The sequence below is a fragment of the Dendronephthya gigantea genome, unplaced genomic scaffold (assembly GCF_004324835.1).
Source record: "Dendronephthya gigantea isolate DGI-Jeju-01 unplaced genomic scaffold, DenGig_1.0 000042F, whole genome shotgun sequence".
Taxonomy (NCBI): Eukaryota; Metazoa; Cnidaria; class Anthozoa; order Malacalcyonacea; family Nephtheidae; genus Dendronephthya; species Dendronephthya gigantea.
The window spans coordinates 332,469-353,696 of record NW_021163052.1 but is presented as its reverse complement, the minus strand read 5'-3'; the positions used below and the strand labels follow the sequence as shown (position 1 = coordinate 353,696).

The 21,228-nt window shown below is 37.2% G+C and overlaps 3 protein-coding genes across 3 annotated transcripts; all 3 read left to right on the top strand.

The window, feature by feature from the left end:
• The first annotated feature begins 2,818 nt into the window (after positions 1-2,818).
• LOC114526821 lies at positions 2,819-4,712 on the top strand. Its single transcript, XM_028548344.1, has 4 exons — positions 2,819-2,852; positions 3,624-3,644; positions 3,847-4,130; positions 4,277-4,712. Exons 3-4 carry the CDS (start codon positions 3,900-3,902, stop codon positions 4,649-4,651), a joined length of 606 nt encoding a protein of 201 aa, XP_028404145.1. The 5' UTR covers positions 2,819-2,852; positions 3,624-3,644; positions 3,847-3,899; the 3' UTR covers positions 4,652-4,712.
• An 803-nt stretch (positions 4,713-5,515) lies between these two features.
• On the top strand, positions 5,516-10,809 carry LOC114526832 (interaptin-like). The gene is made up of 9 exons (XM_028548359.1): positions 5,516-5,566; positions 5,925-6,101; positions 6,428-6,589; positions 6,759-6,857; positions 7,329-7,412; positions 8,131-9,270; positions 10,160-10,270; positions 10,383-10,502; positions 10,708-10,809. The coding sequence occupies exons 1-9, from the start codon at positions 5,516-5,518 to the stop codon at positions 10,807-10,809; spliced, it is 2,046 nt and encodes a 681-aa protein (XP_028404160.1).
• A 3,409-nt stretch (positions 10,810-14,218) lies between these two features.
• On the top strand, positions 14,219-19,593 carry LOC114526831 (putative leucine-rich repeat-containing protein DDB_G0290503). The gene is made up of 5 exons (XM_028548358.1): positions 14,219-14,228; positions 14,337-14,383; positions 14,524-14,682; positions 16,981-18,009; positions 19,492-19,593. The coding sequence occupies exons 1-5, from the start codon at positions 14,219-14,221 to the stop codon at positions 19,591-19,593; spliced, it is 1,347 nt and encodes a 448-aa protein (XP_028404159.1).
• The last annotated feature ends 1,635 nt before the right edge of the window (positions 19,594-21,228 follow it).

Here is a 21,228-nt window from a genome sequence, read left to right as displayed (position 1 = left end):
CCGTGCCAATAATTCATCCTTGTTAATTGGGGAACTTCAACGCATGATAAACGACATTGAAAATGAAACGGAAACACTGCCATTGCGAGATGCCAGGGGTGTTCATGAACTTCATGGAGCGGTCGTAAGTTTGTTGTTGATCTATATTGAGGGGATGTCGAGGTGCTCAGATTTTGACAACCTGAGGCAATATTCCAACCTGTATTTTTAATCAAACACGAGATCAATACGTTAACGTTCAATGACTAGTGAGCAATTTAGTCATGTCCATCTTGCCGATATCGATCATTCAGTCCTACTCTCTTTTTGGACCAGGAACTGGTCCCTAACCGCTGCTAATCTTGTTGTTGTTGTTATTGTTGTTGTTGTTGTTGTTGTTGTTGTTGTTGTTGTTGTTGTTGTTGTTGTTGTTGTTGTTGTTGTTGTTGTTGTTGTTGTTGTTGTTAGGGGGCGACGCTTTTTAAAAAAACCCTAAGGCTCTATCATTACTTGTTTGATCGGAATGAAACTTGGCACAATTATTCTAAGCAATATTCCGCATCGATTGACGGAGTTCGAATTTTTACTTTTGACCGTTGAAGCAAGTTACAAGCAATTCTTGACTATATGTGCAGCAAATAATATATACATATCATTAATATTCAGCCTATATATCATTAATATTCAGCCTATATATAAGAATACGCAAACGATTAGAAATACATTGTCCTCTCTATTGTTGTAAATACAATGCAGTTCAGAAACTCGGTCACGCAGTTCCTGGTCCACTTTTGTACGATCGTACTTGTTTTATTAACGCCGGAATCATAAACCGTGTTTACAAGTTTGAGCCTGGGCCTTGTCATACAATATCTAGCTTTGAACTTGATTTCCGTGTTGTGAAAGAAGCTCAGCAAAGTCATGCCGAGGAAATCTAGGTCCTAGCTTACTATCCTATCAGAACAGATGACCCAAATTTTCAGGGCAAGGCTATCCTGAAGTGCGTTTTCACAACAATTCCATTTAGTTTAAAGCTATGTCCAGGTAACGTTTACCAACATCACCGCTGCATGGTTATCTTTTCTTTCAGAATACAGTCTCTGTTTTACGTTTTGAAGCTCTTTCGGCGCCACCAAGCATCGATTGTATTCCGTCCCTAACTGGGGATAATGTCCACGTCGTCCGCGTATAGTGACGAAAAATATGTGTTAAACGTATCTGTTTCTCAGTTTTTTTCTCACATTCTAGGGAAAACGAATAGAAAGTGAAGATAGTATTGATCCAAATTTGAAGTCAGAGAAGCTTTCCAGTTTGATGAAACTACCCAGTAGAAGTACGATATACTTTTTATACAGCGGCGTATGAAGCAGGGGCCCAAGGAGACCGCGCTTCCCCCAACCCCTAATATATCTGGGGAGGCTAGAATGTCCTTTGGCCCCTAATAATTGCCGTACCTTAATTTGAGTATTTAGTACTGAGTATTAGTACTGAGTATTTGATATTGAATATAGGCTGTAGAAACACATGTATACCTGCGCTCTTTCTGAAATGGTCGTTTTCCTAGGATCTAGACTAGAGCAATTTTAAAAATTTTTTCGCTCGGCGCCAATCAATTTTATTGCTGTTCAGACTATACCAATACCGAAGATCGAGCGCGGATGAAATTGATATTTCATACAAATTACACTTTTTCTGATACAACCTGTATATCTCGACTTTCTAGCACGTCCAGATTTATCGAAAAAGCTCATCACTACTGACGGAGGTATCATAAAGACAGCAGACGTCATTATTCGAATCGACGCTGGTTGCTTGGCTAAAGATACAGAAATTACTTTAAGAGTAGACGACCAACATGTTGATCTCAAGTCGCTGTTTGAATTGGATTTAATTCAAGGGGCTTCGAATGTTGTTGAGTTTCTCCCCAATGGTCTGAAATTCTTGAAACCAGCTGATATTTTATTCAGACATGAAAAGACGGTGTCCGATAATGAACTGCTTTTTCTACGTGGTTCTTACAACTGCAATTATCGCAGAATCGTTTGGGAACCGATGGCTAGTGATATTGAAGAGAATACAAAAGAAGGATTTGTTACTATGAAAATTGAAGGATTTTCTTTTTATTTGTTTATATTGGCGAAGCGCGGGGTTTTGGCCAGAGTTTTGAGTCACCTCAACTACTCATTTACCTGCTTTTCGTATGCTTTGTGTCGACGAGATAATGAACTGATAGACATTTTAATTGTCTTGGTGAGTGAGTTCGTTGATGAAGAAAAAGACATTAAACAATTGAACTGTCTTTATAAAGAAGGTTACTTTAAAAGTGAGAAAGGATTAGGGAAACGTGTTAAAACTGATCGTTGTCTCCAAATGTGCTTGGATCTCCCGGAATACACAGGCGGAATTTTTTCGTTTGAAGTGGACCAACCACAATTAGACTCCATCGGTTTTGTGGTTGATCATTTCAAGGGAATCTCAATTAAGTATCCAGCAAAAGAAAATGTTAAGATATGCGAAGTTCATTCAGAGGAGAATTCAACAGCTGAAAACGAAATTCTGTGGGTATTAAAAATTGATGAAACGAAAGAAAGGGCGATAAAGACGAAATCTTGCGGTAATTCAAATCGATTAAATTTCTGTTCTTTTGAAAAGCTGAAGTAAAAGACCTTTTCAGCTTGCAAATTAACCCATTTATTACATATTAATCATGAATTAATTTTATTTCTTTAGTAATGCTTTATTATGTTATACGTTACTTGATTTTACTGTGCTTTTATGTCTAATTTTACTCCGCTATGCCTATAGTCACTGACAGTTTCACAATTTTTTAGTGCCACCACCACCACCACAACCAAAAGATCTGGACTTAGAAGGTATTTTTTCTTAAAGTATACATTACTCATGCAACGTCTTTGTGATTGCATGCGCATTTAAACGACGAATACATAATTCGTTAACAAAAGGTTAAATCTACGTGCAACAGTACTAAAATTTTCGGGGTACGCCGACTGAAAGGAAAATGATACCTGAACCAAAGCTACCTTTTGTCATTCCAGTGAAAATGGTGTTGACATCAGAAATAATCACTATATTTTGGAAAAGCTCTTGTCGGCTGGTGTTCATTTGCAATCAACATTACAATGAGTTCACTATAAAAGCTCACTCACACTCAAACTCATTGAGTGTGATATCTTAATCTTCTCATAACGTTTCAATGGCGGTATTTCCAGCCAAATAGGGGCTTGATTTTCACTGATTTACCTTATATCTTTCCATCTATTCAGAGAAAACTTTCTCATTGAACAGCTTTTTGAATACAGGGGCCGGTTGTATCAAGCCCGTTTAGCTTAAACGGTGGATAAGTCAAAATTAAATAACACTCTTACATCTCTCTTGAATAAGTCAACTTGAATATTATGCACTGAATATGTAGTTTTAAACAGTATCTTTGTATTAAGGTTAAAAACATTTAGTTTCCTTGTTGAATAAAACGATAGACTTGCTTTCTATTTTGAACTAAACCACCGTTTAAGCTAAACGGGCTTGATACAACCGGCTCCAGGCGTATATATATAGTTCACAACCGATAATGTTAAAAAAATCGAATCATTTCATTGTACTTATTATTTCACACTTTGTTTCAGACGGATCCACGGAACCAAAAGGTGAGTTTTAATATACATTCATATGTGTAAATTTCACGGAATGTTGCGTCTTATTTTCCACGGAATTCCTTGCAACATATTTATTGCAAGAGTATGATTTATAAGATTAACACCTGCATTTCAAATTAAACTAAATAACGTGTTATCAATACAAGAGAACCGCATGATTTGATCACTTGAAATTATATATATCCCTATAAAGTTATACGCCGGAACACGAAACTCACACGAGTGGAAATAACGAGGGTGAGTCGTATGGTTGCGATGGATTGGGACAGTCTTGCCGGGCTCTTGGATATTCCATATGAAGAACGTGAGGAAATCAGAACCAACTATGCAAAATATCCTGATTCTCCGTCGAAAGCGGAAGAAGTTCTCAATCACTTCAATGGCAGCGATTGCTTTGGTCGAGATATTTTTGGAAAATGCGTCGATGAATTGGGAAGGCATGATTTAATAAAAAAATTACATCTTATGGAGGACGAGGTATATTTAATGCTTAGAACATATGATCTTTGCCTTGATCTTAAAGTCTTCACCAAGTCTTCTAAACGATTCTCTTTGAATGTGGCTGAATAATAAGTAAATGATAATTTAATAAGTACCTCAAATTCAGGTTCTTCTTTGAACAGGATGAAGAAGCTTTGGGTGATAAGTGGAAAGAAAAAACTGCTTTGGAAATTAATGCCAATAATGGGGTTACTAATGAAGAAATTCCTCCCGAAAGTCAGCCTCTCTCACCTCGTGAAATGTACAGACTAAGTCGACGTATTGCGGTTGACTGGGACAGTCTTGCTGGCCTCATGGACATCGCCAAGGAGGAAAGGGATGATATAAGACGCAACATTCGCATTTACCATGACAATCGGTCGCAAGCGGAGAAAATTTTATCGATTTTCAACCGCAGGAGAGACTTTTCACGTAAGAAGCTGATAGAATGCTTGAAAGAGCTCAAGAAGATAGACATTATTCGACCAATTGTCACAGGAGAATGGAAAGACTTGTAATTGTCAAGTCGTCTACAACATAACTTACCCTTTCGAAAATTCATCTATCCCACTCATCCACATCAGACTCACCACCGCGCCAGTACTGGTATTTACTGTACACTGATGACTCGTAGACGCTATATGTATATAATTATATATAGCGTCATCATACACATGCAGATATACTGATTACGTTTGACATTCAGGTTGAGATATTGCTGGTCAAATCACTTTGACGTTTTGAGAACGGTTTTTATGCAAAGATAATGTGAAAGGTTCGTCTTAACATGGGCAATGAAAATATTTTATTTAAAAACCGCTGCCTGAAAATGCCCTCTAGCTGACCTGGATTGAACAATTGTTAACCAACTTCATTTCCTTGTTAATAAAAAATGTAGTTTGTAAATTTTCAACGAACATAATTATCAGAATATTTAAAATCATTGTTCAGTTCAATAGATTTCCTCCAGAACTCTTCAGTCCTCTCATGTATTTCCAGGGCTCGATACCCAAAGCATTGAGGACAGTCACTGGCATATCCACATGCATTTGTTTGTCCATATCCACGTTCTTGATTCCTGGCTAAAAATAATGCTAAGCGAACGACTGGAAACAGAATGAGATACAACAATTTAATTCTTTTAGATGACCAACCCCGTTTTACATGACAAGTGACAAAACATTTACACATCAGGTGGTCAATAGAATATTTTCACCGGCAGCCACGCATGCAAACACTATAATTTCTTCTGCGACACAACATCGATCCTCATTTCCTATATACGTTTCCGTCTTTGCTTGATCAGAAGAAGTACGTTAGTTTCGACCTAAGGGCCTTCGTCAGAGAGTTAGTTCATACCAACGCCTAAACTAAGCAAGAGAATGGCCCAGAACCAAGAACCTTGTTTGAAAGGACAAAACAGAGCTTTGGATGTAAGTCTTGTGATTTTTATCTATTTCGCATTTTTAATTGCGACATGCATTCACAAAGTGAAACTCATTCAGCATTCATTCATTACAGCCCATTTACTTCCGAGTTTGCTCAACTTAGAAATTATTTGTGTAACTAACCAACATACTATTTAAAGTATACCGACTTCTTGTTGATATCGACATGAATATTGAAAATGTTTAAGGATTTTTCAGTTGGCTGACATAGTCGAATTTAAAGGCGTGCTATAGGCGATCAAAACATTATGACGCATCAACAATTCTATAGATATTATAGCCAATTTTGGTATAACCGTTGATGCAGGCCTAATAACTCATAGCAATACATCTTTATTTTTAGGAGGTTTCTATTGAATCTGTTAAAACAACTAGTGCACTGCCTAGAAATGCCCGTGGAAGTGCGAATGAAACAATGGAAATAGAAAATTCCAAGATCAAACCCGCTTCGTTTCAAACTGGCTCTGTTCAACAGTTTGAACAGAAGGGATCTGATGGGACTCCAGAAGAACATCAAGTGGTATAAATTCACTAATAACTTTAAGGCCTATTTAGACTACACGTTGAGTTGTATGCAATGATTATTCTAACGAATGGAAACGAAATTATTTCGTAAACTTGCGGAAATTGAAAGTGTCATGATTTGTACGCGTGCCTTATAATATGTGCCAGGGCTTCCCGGCTAAAATCGCATAGTATGGACCTTTAAAGGTGTTGTGTGGTAAATTCATTGCCAATGGGACGTTAATTGCATGAGATGCAAAATTATTGAATCTAATAATTTCTCCAAATTAATTGAACATTTCATATTTGATTTTAAATCTGCTGTAATTCCATCTTGTATAGGAAACTAAATTCACTTTTAGTAAATCAACTGTTCAAACAACTGGCAGTCTGTCTGAAAAACAAAGTCAAGGTGCGAGTAAGACTAAGATCTGCCCTTCGTCTCAACAAAGTGGCCTTGTTCAACAGGAGGTATCTGGTCCGACTCCAGAAAAACATCATGCGGTAAATTCATAACTTCAGTTGTGTTACGGCTGCTGCTCGTACTTTAAACCAACCTTAAATGCATGCATGGTGTGTGATAAGTTCACTGTAAATGTTTAAGTTCAGATTCAGGCAATACTGATTGAATTTTTCATTTGCTAATTCTATCTTGCATACATTCATTTTGTAGGGAAGCCGCGAGGAAACAACTGTTGAAACCACTAGTTTGGATCAACAAACTGACAGTATTCAACACACAGGATATTGTGCGACTCAAAAGGATCAAGTGGTAAATCCATAACTTTAGTAGTGTGACGCCTGGTCGTATACTTTCAAGTTTCAATCAATCTTAAAAGGTCGCGTGATAAATTCATTGCTGATGGGAAGTTCTGATTCATGCAAAATTACTATATCAAAATTCTTGGAATTAATCTCGTAATGCACGAAGCCAGCTAGATCTAGAATTTAGAAGCACTTCTATACCGACGTTTTCTTTTGCGCTTCAGCTTTAAGCTGAAATGACGCGCGTTCAGCGGTATCTTAGAAAGAAAAAACGATAAAAGTGTATGCATAATGATGCAAAAATCCGTGCATCGGTGCATGTTGATATATTTTCAACCATAGTTGCATGTGTCCTTAGTTCCTTTGATGCTTTGATGTGTGAAATATTTTAAATTCACTATAATACAAGCCCTATTATGATGTCATGATTACATTTAATATGATCCTCTCTTATTGCAGTACGATTTGAAATTTATAGATCAAGGAAACACTGATACGCGAGAGGGCTGTGAGCGCAGCGAAACAGGAAGTTATAAAGCGTTTGAAAGACCTTGAACAAAGGGTGAGTGGTCAAAACTACAAGTCACTATAGTCCAATACTTTATGACAACAATGTGAAGCATGCATTGGGGATCAACTTATAACCAAGATCAGTATACTTTCATGATGTTCCTGTCAAACAGCTGGTTCACGATAAACTATTTGTCGTCCTGGGGCCGGTTGTATCAACGGCGTTTAGCTTAAACGGTGGATAAGTTCAAACTAGAAATCAAGTCTATCGTTTTATTCAACAAGCAAACTAAATGTCTTTAACCATAATGCAAAGATACTGTTTACAACTACATATTCAGTGCATAATATTCAAGGTGACTCATTCAAGAGAGATGTAAGAGTGTTATTTAATTTTGACTTATCCACCGTTTAAGCTAAACGGGCTTGATACAACCGGCCCCTGTTAACCGAGAAAATAGCCAACATGAAAGATTTTATTTATGTCAGAACACAATAACCAATTCATGGGAAGGTCGATGTTATTTGGGACGATCTATACTCAGGGCGTAGCATGACTATATTAGTAGTGCAAGGTTTGATTAATATAATTTCTGACTTTATCGAATTTTATCGCTTTTCGAGCATTTTTAGAACGGTTGAAAAGATCACTATCCATGCAGTGGATAATGCAATCTGGCTTTCATGCAACCGGCCCCCGGTATCTACTCTTTAGCCGTCTGAATGGAAAAGCAGTCATTTTCCTAACAGCCATTCCACGCTTGTTTTAGGTTGAGGAAAAGGACAGGGAGCTGGGTGAACTGAAAAATGATCTTCACTTGAAAGAACATGAGCTGGGTAAATGCAGAACAATCATCGAGGAAAAAAACACTCAACTGAGCGAAATCAAATTTGAAATTAAGCAGAAAAACATTCAACTGGGTGAACTCAAATTAGACGTTGAGCAGAAAAACATTCAACAGGGTGAACTCATATCAAAAGTTAAGCAGAAAAACACTCAACTGAGGGAATTCATATCAGACGTAGCGCAGAAAAACATTCAACTGAGTGAACTGAAATCAGACGTTGGGCAGAAAAACACTCAACTGCGTGAACTGAGGTCAGAAGGGGAGAAAAAAGACACTCAACTGCGTGAACTGAGGTCAGAGGGTGAGATGAAAGACACTCAACTGCGTGAACTGAGGTCAGAAGGTGAGAGGAAAGACACTCAACTGCGTGAACTGAGGTCAGAAGGTGAGAGGAAAGACACTCAACTGCGTGAACTGAGGTCAGAAGGGGAGAAAAAAGACACTCAACTGCGTGAACTGAGGTCAGAAGGTGAGAGGAAAGACACTCAACTGCGTGAACTGAGGTCAGAAGGTGAGAAAAAAGACACTCAACTGCGTGAACTGAGGTCAGAAGGGGAGAAAAAAGACACTCAACTGCGTGAACTGAGGTCAGAGGGTGAGATGAAAGACACTCAACTGCGTGAACTGAGGTCAGAAGGTGAGAGGAAAGACACTCAACTGCGTGAACTGAGGTCAGAAGGTGAGATGAAAGACACTCAACTGCGTGAACTGAGGTCAGAAGGTGAGAGGAAAGACACTCAACTGCGTGAACTGAGGTCAGAAGTTGAGAGGAAAGACACTCAACTGCGTGAACTGAGGTCAGAAGGTGAGAGGAAAGACACTCAACTGCGTGAACTGAGGTCAGAAGGTGAGAGGAAAGACACTCAACTGCGTGAACTGAGGTCAGAAGGTGAGATGAAAGACAATCAATTGCGTGAACTGAGGTCAGAACTGAGGTCAGAAGGTGAGATGAAAGACAATCAACTGCGTGAACTCGAATCAGAAATCGAGCGCAAAAACAGTCAACTGGGTGAACTTACAAGAGAGAAAAATGATTTACAATCTGCGGTAAATACATACGAGGTAAGACTATCCCACTTCAGAAGTTCACAAGATAGCCTGAGCGCAGGTTTTGTTTATCCTGATCGCTGACAACTTACTGCTGTTGACTATATTTGGGCCGTTTACGGGAAAATACAGAACTGAGGTCTTCCTGTATAGTGTATACTGACCGAATGCCATAGGACTGCATGCAATACGGTCTATTATTATATGGCAAGCGCTTGTTTTGGTTAATTCTGCAATTTGATTGGCTGCTGACAGGTCCGGATTTCCCCGTATTGCCCACGGGCAATACGCAATTCTTATTGCCCTGTGAAAACAAGGCAAAACTCACGGCAAAAACTAACTAAATTTAAACTGAAAAACAGATTAAATTCTTAAATGGAAAATAATGAATTTGAAATAAAAATAATAAATTTATATTTTACAAAATAGAGCGGTTTTTTTACACTTTAGGCCGATGTTTTGGTGTCGTGTGCCCGGATGAGATTGATCATTAAAATTACTCATAAAGAATTAATCATTACAATGTCTGCATGAAATATGCCATATAATAAAAAACTTACTAACTTCGACTGTTCGGTCTGTACGGTAAAATATCAAACCTCGGTCTTGGTGTATTGACCTCGCTATCGCTCGGTCAATACGGCAAGAACTCGGTTTGATATTTTACCGTACAGACCTCACTCTCAGTCAGTAAGTTCTTAATATTTTTTCATACAGCCAGGAATAGCAAACGCAAGTAAGTTTTTATTTTATGGCGTACTTTATAAATTGTTAGTTAATAACTCGTGACTGATCATTATGGGATTTGCAATTTTCCTCCTATAGTTTTTTCATATCATTTGTTTCTGTGAGATGTATTCTGTAAATCCGGTAAAAACCATACAGTATATATGATGTGCTTCAGGTGTCACAAACTCAAAATGCCGCCACTTGTGAATCATTGAAAAGAAAACTGTGTAATCTGAAAAAAATAACTGATGACTTAAGAACCAGTCATGATGATTTAGAGGAACAGGTAAATTATAAATATTTTATGTGAAATTATTTTCCGTGCCTCTGTCTTTATTAGCTGGTGATACTAGGCACTCATTTGACCCTGAAATAATGCCCCATCCTGGTATATTTAGCTGGAACAGCAGGGGAACCATGCCACTGATTTATCCTTGTTAACTGCGGAAATTCAACACATAATCGACGACATTGAAAGAGAAAGAGAAAGAGAAACGGAAACACTACAAGTAGCGGTCGTAAGTTTGTTGTAGTTATACTGATCTAAATTGAGGTGCTCAGATTTTAAGAACGGTGTATCAGTTAAAATATATCGCCTTTAAGATAAAGATTAAGATTAAGATACGGCCCTGAACCGTTAATCCGCCACCTATATTAGACAACACTTAGATGTGATATGATACGATTGTGAATACGCATTAATTTGGTTATCTTTTCTTTCAGGATGTAATCCCTGTTTTACGTGTTGAAGCTCCTTCGCCATCAACCATCAATTGCATTCCGCCCGTAACTGGGGATAATGTCCACGACCCGAATGAGGAATAGAATTGGTTTGTGGAACACTGCAATGAATCAGCCATAATACTGGTAAAGCATAATCATAATGGTCTTATATTCAAATCTTTCCATGTCGTCATGAGTGGGTAAGACGCTCTATTGCTTTGCTGGGATATTGACCGCTTAACATCCAATTCAGGCAATTCTATGATGCGAAATGAGAACTATTTTTCGAACCAATTACGAACCGGTGAAATTTGAATACGAAAAATGATATGTTTAGTAATTATTTTGTGCACTAGCAGGTACTACGCACAGCACAAATATTCTCACTGGCTTCGTGAGAATGATGTCTAAAATGGTGCCATTTTTAATATTGGCAGGGAGGCGATTGCTCTATTTACGGTACTTGCTGAGTGATGATGAATCACACCGTACGAAAAAAACAATGCATGGAGTTGTTCTTCTGGGGACGGTTGTATCAAGCCCGTTTAGCTTAAACGGTGGATAAGTTCAAAATAGAAAGCAAGTCTCTCGTTTTATTCAACAAGCAAACTTAATGTTTTTAACTTGATGCAAAGATACTGTTTACAACTACATATTCAGTGCATAATATCCAAGTTGACTCATTCAAGAGAGAGCTAAGAGTGTTATTTAATTTTGACTTATGCACCGTTTAAGCTGAACGGACTTGATACAACCGGGCCCTGATAGGTATTTTGTGGTTGAGCCTACTCTTTGGCTGAGCTTTTGGCTGCCCATTACACTTTTTTGGCTGAGAGAGACTCTATTCCGTAGCCGTAGGTCCTCTGTGAGCATGTTGGAGACTGAATGACGAGAAATATCGGACCGAGGTCTTTTTAAACAGACCGAGCTCGATCGAAAAGCGAGGTTTGTACAAAAAGATCGAGGTCCGATATTTCTCGGTAAAAACCGAGCAAGCGAGGCTAATAAAAAGTCAGTTATTATATGGCATAAGGCATGTATTTGCACTTGAAACAAAAAGAAATGTGTGAATTCGCTATAGTATAGCCTGGTACACAAAAACTAAACAAAATATTGAATTATTTAACTAAACTGTCTGGAGACGTCTTATTACTTTCAAAAGCAATTAAATTTTCTCTTGAGCATTTATTTGTGCCTTATTCATTCAGAAGATCTCTGCCGGTTTTTCATCTCGTAATGGATCGCCGCTAACGCCGGTTATATAGAAACATGCGTGGGAGTTTGGGAGAACGAGGAATAATCAGTGGGAAAATGAGCCCGTATGGCGAGTTTTTTCACGTTAATAACGTTATTTCGAGTTCTCCCAAACTCCCACAAGTAATTATATAACTGTATAGAAACACAGGAAAAATGTTTTCTATTTCTTTTATAATATAACTCAATAAAAAGATTTTGTACAAATATTATAATTCGATTTAATTAGAAATTTTCATAACATTACTTCGCTTGTCAAGTTCGGCGGGAAGCTGTCCCGTGTTTCTATACAGTTATAACAAACCTTTAGTTTGACGCGGCAATTTCGCTAAATTACAAACGTTTTACATATAAAGCTTGTGCATGATGTTCAGCAGTAATGTAAAAAAGCAATAGGCTATTTCTGATGTATTTATAATTAAGCCCGGTTTGAGTTTGAAACTTCAGCCCGGGCTGAAATTTCAGACCTGGTAGGTAATTCTGACGTGTCATAACATAGCCCGGACTGAAACTTGCCATGTAATTGAAAAATACTTATAGAGATTATAAATAACACTATTAGTTATTTATAATCTCTATGCATGGTATATATATGTGGTCGACACCGGTCAAAGTCTATATAGCAACCAGTGAGCTCACTGATAGAAACACGCTTCTTGACCAATCAGCGCGCTAAGAAACAGAAAACATTTTCCGTGTTTCTATACAGTTATAGAAACACGCGTGGGAGTTTGGGAGAACTCGAAATAACCAGTGGGAAAACGAGCCCTTATAGGGTGAGTTTTTCCTCGTTATTTCGAGTTCTCCCAAACTCCCACAAGTGTTTCTATAACTGTATAGAAACACAGGAAAAAATGTTTTCTATTTCTTTTATGATATAACTCAATAAAAAGATTTTGTACAAATACTTGTGATTTAATTACAAATTCTCATTACATCGCTTCGCTTGCCAAGTTCGGCGGGAAAATTCCCTATTAGAAAATTCCCAGTTATAGAAACACGCTTCTCGACCAATAAGCGCACGCACGTACAATAATGATATATAAAGCGAAGGATAACAAATAATAAGCGAAGGATAATAGAGGGACTACGAGCAGTCTAGCGCTCACTATAAATGAAAAAATATTTCAAACGATTTTAAACTTACAGGTAAGCCTCGTTTAATTTCATAATATATTGGTAGTGCTACATGAGTGGATCTTTGCCACCAGAACTTTAATTTCTGATGATTGTGGATAGGATTTTCATTTTGTGAATGACGATTCAAATTTACCGATTTATTAATTTTTGTCATGAATTGACAGTATATTGACACATTTACTCTTAATTACACACTATATCGCGCACATGATTGGTTAGTTACGAAAGGATTACACTCGCACTAGTGGTAACGGGGACATTGGGAATATTTTCAGAGATATAACACTCTTGTATATAGTTCGGATTCACTTGTCTTTGAGCTTGTGCGTTCTTTGTATAAACAATATATATATTCAAAACTATGGTGTAGATCGTCTATGATTTTATCGGAAGAACCTACGCATTCTCGTTTTCGTCGTACTAATTGACACAACGCAAGACTTGGTATTTCGAGTGACGAACGAGACATTTTTAATAGCATTTTATATTTATTATTGAAGCGATTGCAGAATACCCGCTATTTTTTAAGCGATGCCTTTAACTGATACCATGGATACGTGGATACGTAGTTAAATTATTTTTCTAATATTAGAAAGAACGAAGCATATATAATTAATATAATATAATATAGTAATAGCATATATTAATATAATATAGTTAATATAAAAACATGAGAAATATATGACGTAAGATAAATGTAGGTATATAAAGCTTTGTGTGGATACGCAGTCGTAATATATGATTTAAGATAAATGTGAATTAGATAAAATTATGAAAGAACTATCGAAGAAAATTATATATACGTATATAAATTCATGATTGAAGGCCATTGCAAAACAAAAAACCTAAACACACATACACACACACACAAATGTATTCAAAATAGACACAAACACAGGGTCGTAAACTGTAGCTCAAAAATTTGTTGTTGAAGTGTATATATGCATGGCTCCAATGGCATGCAATTGTTAAGATCATATCAGTCCATGATTATAGATTTTTTAGATGCCATAAATTATATGATTATCTTGCTTGGTGGTTGAATTGTGAAGCCTTGTGTTTTAGGACTTGAACCACAACTGTCATGTCGACTTCACGCCGTCCCCGTTCAGTTAGCATGAATGCAGGTGAGATTATCATGGATTCTGAGGTCAACCTATAAAATTACCCATTGTTTTCATTTGTAATGAATGATAATAATTCGTTAGAACAGGGTACATTCTTTCCTTACGTAGGAAATAATGGACCTAGTGAAATAATGGTGAAAAATTGTCAAGATGAGGTGAGTATGTGAAATAGCTTTATAATAATATATATAACATTGTAAAGCTGGTCTTGTAACTTTGAAGATGTCCTCGTTGTTGCATGTTTCTTCATTCTAAATTTAAAATTTTATAATTTACACACATGTACAAACTACAGGATGAAAAGGGGGACAAAGAAAAGAATAAGGTTAACATTTCAACCCAAAAAGAAGACAATGTTAAACTAAGGCAAGAAAAAGATGAAATGAACAAAAGAAAAACTGAAAGAGACAGGGTAGAAGCTAAACAGAACAAAGTAAAAGATGAAAGAGATGAGGTAACAATTGTTTATATAAGCAATACATATGTCCAGCAAAGTGTATGGAAAAAGCCATAAAGACGACAAGAATATGGATGTAAAATTTGCTAATGTTAAATTCTAAAAGACAAAACATTAAAACTTTATAAATGTTTATCTACATAACTACATTCTTAGTTTTTATAGCTCATTTAGGGTTGCGTTGCGGGTACGCGGGTACCACCCGGAGGAAGGTTTGTTTTGCCGGAATGAGTTTGTAAGGAAGGCTCAAAGTTGAACACTCTAATTGATCACATGCATGTACCAAAAAACCAATTTTTTTATGCTGGTTGCCACTTGACTCAGTGACGTGACGTCATTTTGAGGAAGGTTTTCAAAACTTGAAATTTTGAACATGGTTGAACTCTTTTTGCGACTCTGGTCGGTTCACATTTACCGTTGTCTAATATAAAAGACGAGGAAACAGTTATTTCCAAAATTATTATAGTTTCATTCCAAGTATTGTTTTTTCAGATTAATAACAGAAGCTAATTGTACTGCTTATACATATATTTTGTAGGATGTTTAATTCAATTTCCTAAAACCATTTTTCAAGACGCTTGTTTCAAACCCTTGAATTGTTTCAGCTCCAATTTGAAAAGGACAAATTAGAACGTGAATTACGAAAAAAATCAGATGCCTACACGGCTGTATCTACAGAACTTTTAGAGATAAAGAAACAGAGAGAAAATTATGAAATGTCAATAAAAGCATTAAATGAAACGATCGAAAACGATAAAAAGCAGAAAGAACAGGTAATTTTTTACACTGAACATTATGTAGTTTTTTATTACGCGATGCAAAATCACACAAGTGTTATTTGTACAATGAGATGGTAAAACTATATGATTAGACAGGAAAAGACAAAGCTATATGCATGCATTATGCATCCAGTCACTTAATTTGGAAAGAATAACTGATTTATAATTTATGAACAATATGTGTTAGTAAAATTAACTGGGTTGATGAAAATTTGAGATGTTAATTGTCTACCAAAATAAAATAAAAATTGCGCTTATTATTATAGTTACAACAAGAAAAAGATGAGTTTGAAACAAAATTGGAAAAAGAAGAAGATGCCCACTCTGCTACAACGAAAAAACTTGAAGCAAAAAAACGGAAGGTAAATATATGCCGTGTTTCATTGAAGAAGAAGTGCATGCATCAGCATTTCTTGGGTGCATGAGCATGGCTGAAAGGTGCTGTTACACAGGGCAATATATATAGTAAAGCATACATTGAGGTTCCACTCGCCAATATATGGCTTCATGATGTTCCTGTCAAACAGCCGGTTTACCATAAACCATTTGTCTGTCCTCCCAACCGAGAAAATAATTAGCCTGGCAACATAAAATATTTTATTCGTCTCAGAACCCAATAACCAATCCAAAAATAGTGCTACACGTGGGAGAGAATGAGAAGGTAGATCTCATTTGGGACGATCCATATACTCAGGGGTGTAACTCTAGGGGGGGGGGCGGATGGTGCAACTTCAAAGTTCTGCCGACGAACACGTGGGACCCTGAAGTGCATCTAAAAAAATATATAGCCTTTTGCTCAGTTCGTACAAATTGAAAAGCTTAAAACGATTTATCAACAGACGAGTGAGGCGACTTGTCACATTATCGCAAGCAACTAAGCAAAAGTTAAACTTTATTAACAAAAGCAAAATTATACTTTTTACCGACGCTTGTGTGCTATTATCGACCTACGTCGCGTGGTTTAACCGACCACCTTGCCAAAACTGGGGTGTAGCACCCCCTTTCCCCACGCACACTACGCCACACCCACAGTATATGGTGATATTGCAACCATATAACAGTGTCAACTGACGTTGAAAAACTTGAAATACAAGTTTTAGTAAAAATGTCACTCTCTATTCCATGTATTAGCGTTTAATATAATAAAAAAATATTGTTACATAATCACAATGATGTGATTATGACCGCATGTAATTCACGAAAATTAGCTTATTTTTATTGTATATGAAAAGCTTAGACCACCTTGTTACCAAATTAACAGAAATAGTGTCTTTTTTCTGGATAGTTTACGACTCTTGAAATACTGTTCAATATCTATTCATTCAATGAATGTGATATCGAGGATGTAGTTCGCAAGATTAATCTTGTATATCTGCGTTGTATAACTAACTTTATTAGGTTAGGTATACATCTAGACTTCTATCTGCAGTTTTTATCTCTTGTATCTACTTTTAACGCGTCTGAATGGAGAAGCAGTCTGATTATTTTCCTTACAACGACTCCACGCTTGTTTTAGGCTGAGCAAAATGAGAGGGAACTGGGTAAACTAAAAGCTGATCTTAACTCGAAAGAAAATGAATTGGCTAAATTTAAAACAATCATCGAGGAAAAAAACAATCAACTGGGTGAATTCGAATCAGAAATTGAGCAGAAAAGCAGCAAACTGCGTGAACTGAGTTCAGAAATTGAGCGGAAAAACAATCAACTGGGTGAACTGAGGTCAGAAGTTGAGAGGAAAAACACTCAACTGGGTGAACTGAGTTCAGAAATTGAGCGGAAAGACGCTCAACTGGGTGAACTGAGGCCAGAAATTCAGAGGAAAAACACTCAACTGGGTGAACTGAGATCAGAAGTTCAGAGGAAAAACACTCAACTGGGTGAACTGAGGTCAAATGTTGAGCGGAAAGACGCTCAACTGGGTGAACTGAGGCCAGAAGTTCAGAGAAAAAACAATCAACTGGGTGAACTGAGGTCAGAAGTTGAGCGGAAAAACAATGAACTGGGTGAACTGAGGTCAGATGTTGAGGGGAAAGACGCTCAACTGGGTGAACTGAGGTCAGAAGTTCAGAGAAAAAACAATCAACTGAGTAAACTGAGGTCAGAAGTTCAGAGGAAAAATAATCAACTGGGTGAACTCGAATCAGAAATTGAGCGGAAAAACAATCAACTGGGTGAATTGAAGTCAGAAGTTGAGCGGAAAAACAATCAACTGGGTGAATTGAAGTCAGAAATTGAGCGGAAAAACAATCAACTAGGTGAATTGAGGTCAGAAATTGTGCGGAAAAACATTCAACTGGGTGAACTGAGGTCAGAAGTTGAGCGGAAAAACAATCAACTGGGCGAACTGAGGTCAGATGTTGAGAGCAAAGACAATAAACTGGGTGAACTCGAATCAGAAATTGAGCGGAAAAACAATCAACTGGGTGAACTCGAATCAGAAATTGAGAGGAAAAACAATCAACTGGGTGAACTCGAATCAGAAATTGAGCGGAAAAACAATGAACTGGGTGAACTTACAAGAGAGAAAAATAATTTACAATCTGCGGTAAGTGCATATTAAGACTAATCCACTTTAAAAATCGAGATTCACAAGATAACCTGTAACCAAACGTATAAGGTTTTCCATATTCTGATCGCTGAAAACCTACTGTTGTTGACTATATATTAGGGCCGTTTACGGGAAAATACGGAACTGAGGTCTCGCTGTAAACTACTAACCGAGTGCCATAGGACTGCATGGCATACAGCAAGCCTCAGTCTAATATTTTCTCATACATCAAGGAACAATGAAGGCCAGAATGAAGTTTTCATTTTATGGTTTACTTTATATAATGTCGCTGATAAATTGATAATGAATGTCACATGCACGTTAGTAACTCGTGACAGATCATTATGGGATTTACAATTTTCCTCCTTTTTCCTCAGCTTTCCCTGAATATTGCTTAGCTGTTTTAACAAATAGCTCACATTCAGGCTACGTATACATCCATAGTTTTTCATATCATTTCTTTTTGTGAGTTGTATTCCGTAAATCCGGTGCAAACCAATTCAGTATATGTAAGCCACTTCTAGCTATATGTAATGTGCTTTACTGGTTTCCGCACAAATATGATCATCGAAAAGAAAAGTGTGTAATCTGAAAAGTTAGAGGAACAGATAAATTAGAAATATTTAATGGTTTATCGGTGTCGCTGTCTTGCGAAATAGATTTTTTTAGCTGGTGAGACTATATAGGGCTCGCAATACATTAATACCAGTTCTTCTGAACTCACGTGACTACCCTAGTGATATGATTTTACCATCAAAGCATGCTTCATAAATTCACATATGGTTTCTTCAAGACTGTAATCGAATCTCGGTGTATTTATAGCTGGAACAGCAGGGAGTGCAACTAGAAAATGCCGAGAACCGCGCCGCTGATTTATCCGAGTTACTTCAGGCAATTCAACACATAATCGACGACATTGAAAATGAAAGAGAAAGAGAAGCACTACAATTACATGAAGTGGGCGTGGGTTTGTTGTAGTTATATTGATCTTTATTAGTTAGAATATCACCTGTGTCCTGTGAGGTTTTAAATTTTCGAAGACTTTTTGCTGCGATTTTATGTGCAATTTTCTTCTTTTGATAGATGTGAACGAGCGATAATGAATTACGAATATAAAAAGGCAACACTTAATATTCATGATGGCTGATGAATGAATTACAAGGCTGACAAGCCATTGTGATCCCGGTCCCAGAGGCCTAAAAGCTATTGTGGTTAAGAACAATATGAATTTTAGACTGTTAAGTGTTGCCTTCTTTTTATACACCCTGTACAAGAGCTCCTACTTGAACAACCGTAACTTCGGTAACTAATTCACTCATTCACATCTATCATAAGAAGAAAATCGCAGCAAAAATCGCAAGTATAAACCTATAAACCTTAGCCTACCGGCCCCGAGCTGTTAATCCGCCCCTTATCGGAAAATAGTTAGATGTATGATTCAATTGTAAATACGCATTAATTTGGTTATCTTTCTTTCAGGATGTAATCCCTGTTTTACGTGTTGAAGCTCCTTCGCCACCAGCCATCAATTGCATTCCGTCCGTTATTGGGGATAATGTCCCCGAACCAAATGAGGAATAGAATTGGCTTGTTATATGAAGGAAATTTTTTAGATTGTGAAACACTTCAATCAGCCATAATACTTGTAAAGCATAATGGTAAGGGGCGTACCGCTTTTTACAAAATGGTCCGCAAATTGATATACGGATTTGATAGTTGTAGGTTTTTAAACAAAGGCGTGAATTCGGTAATTTGTGGGTCATGACATCAAGCGTCGTACGGGTGCAATGAACGACCGCTAGTAGATAAATAAAAATGCGTGTGAATATTATTGTCTACGATGTAGTATTTTTAAGTTAATTGATTCGTCTATGTAGCTGTATATTCGTGATTTATTCGTGATACACAATTAAACTGTTTATGAACTAATTACGAACCTCTGAAATACAAAAATAATAATTTTTTTAATTATTTTGCGACTGCACTAGAAGGTGCTGGTGGGATCGACAGGGTGTCCCAAAAAATGTCCCCCCTATTGCTTTTGTGGGAATTTGAATGCATGATCAATGCGGTAGTGTGTAAATAGCATAGGGTAGCAGGGTCTTATCAGATTCCTGAGGTTATCGTAATATTAAGGCAATCAGATTCTAACAAAGGCTTGATTTGAATAGAGGGGACTTTTTTTTGAGACACCTGTATAATGTCAACCAGAGCATCTTTTAAGGATTAATTCTCCAACACTTTTATTCTGCAAGTCGATCTTCATTCAATGTAATTGTACTAATATCATCTCTCGAGCACAAAGACAGTGTCTTTCCTACTAGATAGATCAGTAGAACCACACGGAACAGTTCATTCGTTTGATTTGAAGAGCTAGCCGAGTTCCGGTAGATTTATGGATATTGAAGAATCTTTACCCTCTGGGACCTAAAATGGCAACGCAAAAATAAAAATCTTTTGAAATGCCTTTTCTTAATCGACGTGGAAATGCTGTGAAATGCCACACTTTTGTTTTGACATCGTCTTGTGTTTAAAGCAATGCCAATGGAATGCGTGGGTGAAGATGCTGACTTTTCATCCTGATAGAATCTTAGCAGTATTGTTTATTGTAAAGTATTGTTTCCTAAACTGAGGAAACTGACTATATTGTCGAAATAAATGTTGTTTCCCATCCTTTTGAGTTACCCGTAAGTATCACTGATAAGACAAGACTATCGAAAGATCAACTCACGACAATTGTGTTACAGAACAATCCGAATTATCAAAGTCGATGGCGTTATCGCCTTAATCCTTATGATCGTTCGTGCACGCTTTATTGGTTTTGCCGTCGAAATTTCATTGGTACGATGGCTTACAGCAATCTTGGATTCGTTTAAAAGGTGATGTAGAACATTTCAAGAACATGTTTAAAACTTTATGATTGCATGTTTATACGTTGAGTCATTTTACTAATTCTCTATCGGTAAGCTAGCAATCTGATCGCGTGCTATCAATATACACAACTCTGCCTTTGGCATAGCGCTTTGAAATTTGGCGTGCCAGTGGAAATGCGTCCACAAAACGTTTCTGCTCTTTTCCAGCAATTTGCCGTTGGTGAATATCTGCAGCTTGAAGTTGTTGTACAATTGCTGTACACCGACAAAAATATCCCGAGTCAGATCTGACGCTGCATGTAACACAGGCAAAATGCGGCCCCTAAAGCTGGATGGATTCGAC